This window comes from Opisthorchis viverrini, assembly GCF_000715545.1.
Source record: "Opisthorchis viverrini unplaced genomic scaffold opera_v5_320, whole genome shotgun sequence".
Lineage (NCBI taxonomy): Eukaryota > Metazoa > Platyhelminthes > Trematoda > Opisthorchiida > Opisthorchiidae > Opisthorchis > Opisthorchis viverrini.
In genome coordinates, this window is record NW_008751978.1 from 129,952 (window position 1) to 139,671 (window position 9,720).

Below are 9,720 nucleotides of genomic sequence, written 5' to 3' on the forward strand. Positions count from 1 at the left end.
AGAACGGGTGACACGTTTGGACATGTTTGGGCGTGTGTGCGGGGCAGGTTAGCCAGCGAAATTGCCAGCGTGTGGCGTGTATGTGCGGTTTTGCGTCTACACTCGGACTAGCGTGCGCGCTAGCCGCTTAGCAGAAGTTGAGAACGCAGTCAACTCGGAAGGCCAGTGATTATCGATCCGCAGCGAAGAGGGTTTCAATGGTGAAACTTGCGCGGACAGGTTTCTCGATAGCGCCCGTAAATCTTCACCGATCTTTGCAGAAGTGGTTGCAGAGGATAGAACTCGTCGCGGGTTGCCGTTTCGTGTAGGCGACGTGGAGTATCTTCGAAGATTGCGGGTAGTTGTGCGCGTGTATGTGGAATCCGTGACGTGAGCCAGATCCCAATATCCGTAGCTCCTCAACGGTGACTGACAGGATTTCAGAAGTTATACAGATCAATTTAGCTTGCGGAGAGCAAACGATCGATATGTAGATCGACGGTGTAGGATAGAACAGATCCAAGAAAACTGTTCCAAAGGCGGAGCGCCAGAAAATGCAGTAGATTGAAAACAAAAGACTGAAGAGAACATACTGAACCACTCAGTTTTGGTAGACTCTCATAAGTCACACCCAGTTAGATGTGGTTATCGTGCCAACTAAATTTCTTAAAAACCCTCAATCACTTAGACTAATTCTGAATTCGTAATGCACTACTCATAAGGGTGCTGCAAATTCGTCGACAGCCCACGACCGGTTTCGCCCTTGTGGAGGCTCATCAGGTAGTGCAGTCTCTCGCAAAACCAAATTTGTTTGCAAATAAGGGCAGTTCTCTGATTTCGTGCAATTTGGTTTCAAGTAGAAAATAAGGGGCTGTGCCTACCTGATGAGCCCCAAGAAGGACGAAACCGGTCGTGGGCTGTCGGCGAATTTTCAGCAACCTTATGAGTAGTGCAGTACGAATATCGTAGCGACTGAAACATGTGGCGGCCTGGTGCAGCACACTCCATTGCCTGAAAACACCACAAACGAGAGATTCAGCTGAATTCCAGGTGAGTCTCCCGCAAAACCAAATCAGTTTGCAAATGGATGTATTTCGCCAGCACTGAATTCATAATTGTTGGTTAGTTACGGATTTCACCAGTGAAAGAACAAACTCAAGTTCATGTTTAAGAGTCAAACGTTGTAGTACGCCGTTTACCAGACGGACAGACTTACACCGAACTCTTTTATATGAATAGATTGATGTGAATGTTTGTACTGAGCTCATATTTTGTAACCAGTAAAAATATGCAACTGTTAGAACAAACGCGCTTCCTTCACTTTATTATTAGTAGTAGTATATGCTGTGGGACAGGTGTTATCTGGTTGTGCAAATCCAAAGAAACCCCGCTCGGTAAATTTGTGGTCAACTCCATTTGGTTGAAGTTTCGGTCTCTTTCATCAGAGTGTGACCTTTTTTCAAAGCGCATCCGCATAACTTCTGCATAGAATATGATAACCAGAGGCCACTGCGGAAATTAAGGCCTTCTTGCTGGTTTCTGTGGCGTGGTGATTGAAATGGAATAATTCCCGATGAAGCACACCTTCCTGCTTACTTGACTGCCTATGCCCATAGCCACCGCCCATTTGGACGCCAGTGCTCGCTACCACAACACTTGCTACCACTCACAAACTCACCCTAGAGGATATTTCCCATCTGAGTGTTTCATACCTCAAGCAATTAATGTCTAAAAGTAAATCATTTCACGCCTCTTGAATAGCTGCTCCACCAGGGCGGGATGCACATTCCCGAATAAACGAGAGATTCAGCTGGGTTCCAGGTGAGTCTTTCGAAAGAACCAAATTGGTTTGCAAATGAGTGTATATTCGCTAATTTCGTGTAATTTGGTTCCAAGCAGAACATAAGGTTGACAGAAACTTGGAGACTACGATTGCCTGTTCAGCCCCAAGAAGGGCTGTCAAAAAAGTGTTCGGTAACCTTGTAAGTAGTTTCCTTCATAAAATTAATGATCGTATTTGCTTGTTGAACAGACAAACGGTCAAATAATCGATGATTGAATAATGCATTGTAGTTACGAGTGTGACGGTTTATGCTACTGATGAAACGTGTGAGTAGTGTCTGGTCAGGTGGTAAAACGCCGTCTCCGCATCCTATGAAAAATTCGCAAGGAAATTACTAGACCGCTTTGCAGTGATTAGTATTCAAAGAAAGTTCAGGAAAGTTCAAATAATCTTTGAGAATAGGATTTTTAATTTTGTGTCTAATGGCTCGTAACCGCTTAGTTCGTGCTGATCAATAAACGACCCTGAAATGAATAGCGCTGTTCTTTCCTGCATTATTCCGACAGTAGGTCTGATCTGATGTTCGCTTCGGGGCAAAAAGTACAACGTAGGCAACGCTCTGCAAGTGCTGCATGCCAAGATCAAACGGATTTTCCTAAACTGATAACTGGGAGGGAAGGCACTCTATGGAGCGATAGGAATAAGTACTGATTACTCATTTACCCGACATGATTATTCGAAGACCTTTGACACGCATTTCGCATCCCAATTTTCGAGTATGGACACTCTCTCGATGAGTCTTTATTTCTCTCCCCAGCTGTAGCACCCTTTCGGTGTCTATTTGCCACCAGAAGGATGTACGAGGGCTGCGATACTGTCAGGTTGCCCAATCTCAGACAGGGGAAGGCAAGAGGCAGAGATCGGGTTCGAACCACGGACCTTCTGGTTAGTAAATTCATGCTGTAACCACTGAGCCTTGTTACCGGTTCTCAGGGTGTAGCCGCAAACAGTGCGGGGCTGCTCAGTGAACTGCTCAACAGAACTACGCCAACAGGACGTAGCCCGAGGCATACGAAGTGCAAATTTTTGTATGTTTCCAAGAACCTAGTCCAAAAATACACATTGGCTGGCTTGGTGAGATCGAAATAAGCTTCCAGTCGACACTTAAGACAAAAAATCGCTGGAATTCCATGTCTAGAAGGAAGAATTCGTACGCGGTGTTGTTTCTGCAAAATAGCTAGTTAAGGACGGTACCCCGACTATTGATATGTGGCATAAGAACGCCACACAGAGCTATAGATTTCATACCCTGCTGGAGTCGGAGCCGTTGACCAGTACGCCATTGCAAACTCATATGTATGTTTCTCATCCGTACCAATCTCGGCATCTTCTAACAAGTATGACACCAGCAGAATACGTCTAGAAATAATGTCTAGAAATGATTCATCGGTATGACAAACGTTCCTTTTTAAGGAGTATGACTCATGGTTGGTAAACAGCATATAGGACTTAATAAACACACGCAAAAACTTACTCAAATAAAGAATAGTTGAAAGCAAACGGCAGTGCGCAGCTATTTATACAAGCTCAGGGACACTGGTATAATCATCCTCAGACGCTGTTTCCTGCTCTGACTAAACCAAACAGAAACTACCAATAAGAATCGAGTTTCTATCAGCGCCTCATTCATTTGTACGTGTACACACGGCGAAGGTGTGTTTTGTGCGGCTGACACTGATGTGCTGTTGTTTGTTGCAATCGAAAAGCGATGAATCATGACTGGTGTGGTGATTTTTCTGAAATAGCATGAAGTCTACGTTGCATGTAGTTGGATAATGGGATCAATTATGAGGCCATAAGATCACGGGGTATTTCAACGCTCATCAACATTGCAGCTGAGACGCTGTTTTCAAGACTATTAGCCACTTGGTCATTAGGTCATTGGCATTTGATTATTGGTAAACGTGTTTCGGTTGGTTTGGTACATGCACAGCGTAGAAAAAGTCAAACATGCGTTTCTGTCAGCCCAGACCGAGACTGGTCTTGTGTCTAGGGTGCTGAGTGACAGCTACACCAGCTGACAAGACAGAGGACCGTCTGCCCGTTGTGTTCATGAAGCCCCAACACCTGTCTTGCTGACTGGTTCGGTACATCTAAGGGCAAACAGCAATTCAATAGTTCCTTGAGCAGAAAAAGTCTTTTAGACCTCAGTGGTGAAAGGAAGAAGGCCTTCGGTCCGTAGTTATTCATTAGAAAACGCCAACTGACCAGGTACAGACTTTTCAACAGGGAAGCAAAACACTCATGTGCATCTTATTTACAGAAACTGAACATCCATCTTCTATTGAACGCGTCTTCCTGAACTTTCCTGGATATTCATTGACTGTTGCTCAAATCCAAGCCGAAGCCGCAAAGTGACTCCATAAATTCTGCAATAGATATTTCTTTTCAAGAGACGCAAAGCGAATTTACAAGAAGAAACCATACTACTCGCATGCCTTCCCCATCCATTAGTATCACCGTTACAGTGGTAGGGTAATTCAGGCGGCTGAGTTCACTGACTCTATTTATGGAGATTTTGTCCTGTCAAATTGGGCAGTCTAATTTGAAAAACCGAGGAGCATCGTGAAACTGTTTCATGCCTATTGGAAATCCGAAGCAACGTGTGAAACACCAGGGAGTCCCGAATCCGCGACAACCCTGTTGGAATTTTAACCTAGTAACCATTCGGGTACAAGCGGCTGTTTAGCAGTACGATTAGCCAACACTTGAACAGGGTATAGTTCCACTCAGTCTTCATTCACGGAATCCATACCACAAATTTGCACGTGTTGACAAGTTCACCAAGTGTTCTGTTCAGATTTATTCATAATGTGCAATGTCTGCACAGATGATTTATCAGGATTTCTCCAGTAATTGAAAACACAGTACACTTATGCGTTCTAAAATAGAGCAGAAGCAGTATTTATGGCTTGGATGCCTTGACACATTGAAAGTGTAGGTTGATATGGACATTTTAGTAGCACATGTAAGTATCATCCCATATCGTTTCCACTGAAGCGATTTTACCAATGATAGAACATTATGTATGATTGAGCAAGTCGTTAACCTCGACCAACTTCACCACAGATTGTGTGGATTCTCTTGTTTTCTTGAGGAGGCACACCCTTGTGATCATCGACACTGCTCCGTCTCACGATGTGTTCTGGTTCTGCATCACGTCTTGTCGGTGAACACCAGAAAGGTTGCCCACAACATGCGGTAAATTGCATTCTGAGCGGATTTCAGGACTTGATGACCGATTTCCAACCGAGCTTTTGAGACACGGCACCATCTGGAAGCATTCGGGCTTTCGGTATAAAGTGCACAATAGGAAGAGTAAATTTTGAAGAGAAAACTAGAGGAGCCGGAACAATCAATGTAGCTGGGGGTAATATAACGAGTGTATAACACTACCGCAATTCTCTAATAAAGAAGTTTCAAGCTCAGAAGGTGAACTCCTTGAATGCAGAAGGCTGCAAGGGATAAACCGTTAACTTAGCACCTCGAGGTTAACCGCTATAGGGCTTGGTGTGGAAAACAATGAAATAGCATACTGAATGAAACTGACGTTCATGGTGAAGAGAACTAAATAACCATGGGGACGTGTGGAACCCTTGGAGCGTGGAAAGGCCAGACTGTCCCCTAAAATCATCCAAACCAAGACATCGATCGGGTGCAGAACTGTTCATCACATGTAATTAGGCACTCTCCTGACCGGTACGCAAAAATGGACCCGTCTAGCTGGATAGCCTATAGAGGGTCAGGAAATTTCAGATACACATCTGCGAACGCCACAGAGTGAAACTTACACCATTTAATACCAGAGCTCATCTGAGAACTGACAGGTTGATCGCAGTGAAACGGGCCAAGGTCACAGGTCACACGGGTGTCATCCTATCAGAAAGTCGACTGAAGGGCTAACCAGTACAGTCGCTTAGCAGCCACCTATAACCGGTGAAAAGTGTGTAACCAGCTAGCACGTTGTCGTGAACAAAACAGGCCAGCGAAATCGTGGTAGTCGGCGCCAAAACCGAAAGAATTCCTGGTGAATTATGCTACACGCATTCAGTCCAGGTAGCTGTAGGGGATTTTGGTACCCCTAAAACCATTTTCTTCTTGAACTATTGTCAGATTATTTTCGAACTTTGATTTTTCGAACCATTTCCGACCGTCTTGGACAAAAGGCTGCGTTTCTTTTCTATCGGGCGTGGTTACACTTCCTATGTACTAACGCATTTATCGTTCTTCACAGTCATCCAATACATATATATATATATATATATATATATATATATATATATATATATATATATATATATATATATATATATATATATATATATATATATATATATATATATATATATATATATATATATATATATATATATATATATATATATATATATATATATATATATATATATATATATATATATATATATATATATATATATATATATATATATATATATATATACCAGCTGAATCTCTCGTTTGTGATGTATCCAGGCAACGGGATGGACTGCACCAGGCCGCCTCATGCCTGGAAACATCACAAACGAGGGATTCAGCTGGGTACCAGGTGAGCCTCTCACAAAACCAAATTAGTTTGAGAGTGAGTGTATTTCGCTAAAATTTGGGTAGTTTACAAAGGTGCTGTTGTGCACAAAATGCACGAGGTTTCGACCACAAACGGAACAGGTGTTTGAGACTCACACTTCATGGGAAAATTTGTTTTCGCTTTTTAATATTCGGGTCAGGTCAACGTCATTGAAATTCCTCGTCCTCCCCTCCCAATGTTGTGAACTATATCGAGAGTTAAAACAACTAAGTTGATGGGAAGAGAATGAGAATAAAAGTGGAAACCTTCTGCATGATTTTCGTATATCCACTTCCGCAACTCCCATACGCCTATAGCCTACGCCATACATGTTACAGGTTACTTCTATTTCAAGAGAGAAGTTGCACAGTGTATGCCTCCAACAGGTCTATCTAAAACGGCTCAGAAAAAGCGCAATCGGAGGTGGTTTTCCCAAGAGCCTCATCAAACTTATAGGTATATTTAACCAGTCTTATACTTTTGGTAACTTAGCTAGTTGTCTGCTTAGAGGCTTAGTTAATCGTTCAGCCCCCCTCGTTTATAAGCTCTGATCAGAGATTTCACTCAAACTTATCGGAACTGGACTTGTGTGCGCTCATACATAGAGTGCCATACGTTTGCAGCCACATGATGCTTGCTTACTTTTTCGCAATATTCATCCATTGATTATTTTGTCTTTCTCTTGTATAATAGATGTCCCCAGCTCAAACCACGACTCACCTATAAACGTACATCTACCAACAGAGTATAGGGAAGCCGCAGACACAAGGTGTGAAAATTCACTGTCATGATTGGTGGCATGAGATTTTCTGATAGAGTTTAATCGTTGATGATCACTCTCCCCCGATTGATTCATCGGAACAACACACTTGTGTTTTGCTATTGCATTATGTGACGGAAACTTTGGAATTTATGACAGGCTATCAAGCTTTTTTCGACTTGTTGATAGTGTGAGAAAGTCTGGTGATGTGCAGCTGAGATTTAGTCCCATCATTGAGGCCAATCTGTGGTGAAAAGCTGAGGCTTACCACACAGCTGTTTTGTCTCTATTCGGACCGACCAGCGATTCGAGACTGACGAAACTCCGGGAAGTCTCGAACCACCGGCATCCCGGCTGCTAATGTAAAGGTACATGCTATTGATGAAGAATGCGAGTAGGGTCTGTGCTGTATCCTTTCACCTGCCCTGATGCTACTGGGTTTTCGTCAGAAGACAAGAAGACGACCTGAAGGAACTGTGTATTAACGCAATTACAAAATTCTATATGTGTGATTCACTTGTGATTGTATTTGATGGTCGATCCACTGTCAACCAGACAGTGTGTCTGCTACTCGCCCACACCGGTTCTCGGTTGATCAGAGATGGCCGTCTGTGCGCTTGTGGCCATGGAGTGGGTGTGAACTTTCTGTGTCCCTATTTGACCTTTCTCCGGCACATGATGAAATCGGACGTGATTCAGACGTTTAGGCGCAATCGCACGGCCCTGTTTGACCTGATTGTCCCGCTGCGTAGTAGGCTGATGCGCAGCCTTATTAGTCTGGTGCGGTGTTCAATTCCCATCGCTGTATCTGATGGAAGGCAAAGATTAGTGCGGATTGCAGTGTAACCACTTTGTAGTGCTCGTTCATCGTTGTTTAATGTCCAGAGAACGTACAGGAAGGTTCTAGAATAAGCTTGAGAATGTTAACTTTCGAAACCCCGTGCGTATGGGATATTTGCTTTCGTGTCTGCCTGCTTGTAACCGGTTAGTTTTCTTCTTTCACTGAAAACATATATATATATATATATCGTTCAGTTGTAGCGCCGTTTCGGTGCTTTACCGCCATGTCATCAGCAGGAGGCACGAGGGCCGGAATACTGTCAAGTCGCCCAAGCCTAGACAGGGAAAGTCGAGATGCGGAGGTCGGATTCGAACCACGGACCATCTGGTCAGTAAATTCGAGCTATAACAATTGAGCCGTCTAGCCCCAATATGTTAATCTGTGTATTTAACTCACTTGCGCTTTATACTCCTGGGTCAACATGAAGAATTAAGGACGAAATCTCAGTTGAAAATTCTCAAATCTCCTCATACTATAAACTATCTATAAATAGCTAAGATGGCGAGTAACTTCGCGAGTTGAGTAAGACTGCCATCTGATATGTCATCACTTCAGGAGTCAGTCAACTCGTGTGATCATGTTTTGTGGCTTCCGCGGTTGAGGGATTGGTGAATTTATATCTTTCCAGCCGCTCGTGGTCGAACGCCCTAGTGTTCGAAACGGTGGCCGGGATGTTGCGCGCTAGGGACATCACAGAGCTGGCTGGTATGTGCACTTCAGATGATTGCCAATCAGGGTGTTTGATCATATGCTGACTGTACCTGCAGTTGAAAATTACAAAATTGAAAATTATAAACTCTAATTAACACAGAGAACTAACCATTCATCTGAATGTTAATAAGCTACTGAAATATGCGGACTCGCGCTGCACTTCCAGTACTCTATCCACATACACAACCGTTGACAGTAAGCTGGACAGCAAAGCAACTGACCAGTCTTAGAAATACGCCTTAAGCAGTCGTGTTTTTTCGTCCACGACCAACATACGTTCGCAGCGCATCGGGAATCTGTTTCGTCCTCACCGGTTTACCGCCAAAAAGGCCATGAAGCTGTACAGACAACGTGTTCCGGTAACTGACAGATATTGCTCACAAGATGCGCTCAATATCAAATCCGAAACATCCAGAAACCAAGGATCTACGGCTTGCCGAAGAACGGGGACGTCCGAAAAGTCCGTTACTCGGATAGCCTTTAGGCACGTTGGAAGAACGTTTACTTGGATAGACCTAGCATTCGAAAGAAAGATCTAGGGGAGGGATGTCCATGTGGTTGTGAGAAACACGGTGCATCTTGATCTTGCACAACTACTGATTCATTAAGATGGTTTTCTTTCCTACCAGTGCGGCAGTGATCACGTGGCCACGTGTGCAACGTTCGGGCACACATGTCCCGGGGTAACGGTGATACTACTGATGGGGAGGCATGTGATTAGTATGTTTTCTTCTTGTAAATTGGCTTTGCGTCTTTTGAAAAGGGAGATCTGTTACGGAATTTGTGGAGTTCAAGAAGACTCGTTCAGGAGAAGATGGATGATCAGTTTTTGCAAATAAGATGCGAGTAAGTGTTTTCTCCCCTGTCCAATAGTCTGTTACTGGTCAGTTGGCATTTTCTAATACATAACTCCGCAGAGAAGGCGTTCTTCCTTTCAATGGTAGGACTGACTTTGTGGGGCATCAGCGCACTCATCGGTGTACGTGCTCGACTCAAACAGC

At 43.7% G+C, this 9,720-nt stretch overlaps 1 protein-coding gene across 1 annotated transcript in view; it reads right to left on the minus strand.

Annotated features, from left to right (window-relative positions):
* The window catches only part of T265_09956 (hypothetical protein), a gene marked incomplete at both ends in the record, with an annotated part of 7,814 nt that extends 6,125 nt beyond the window's left edge, over nt 1–1,689 (minus strand). Inside the window, 3 exons of the mRNA XM_009176187.1 lie at nt 101–408; nt 861–990; nt 1,658–1,689. Coding sequence (XP_009174451.1) covers nt 101–408; nt 861–990; nt 1,658–1,689 — 470 coding nt within the window. The remainder of the gene's footprint in view (nt 1–100; nt 409–860; nt 991–1,657) is intronic.
* Nucleotides 1,690–9,720: the final 8,031 nt, after the last annotated feature.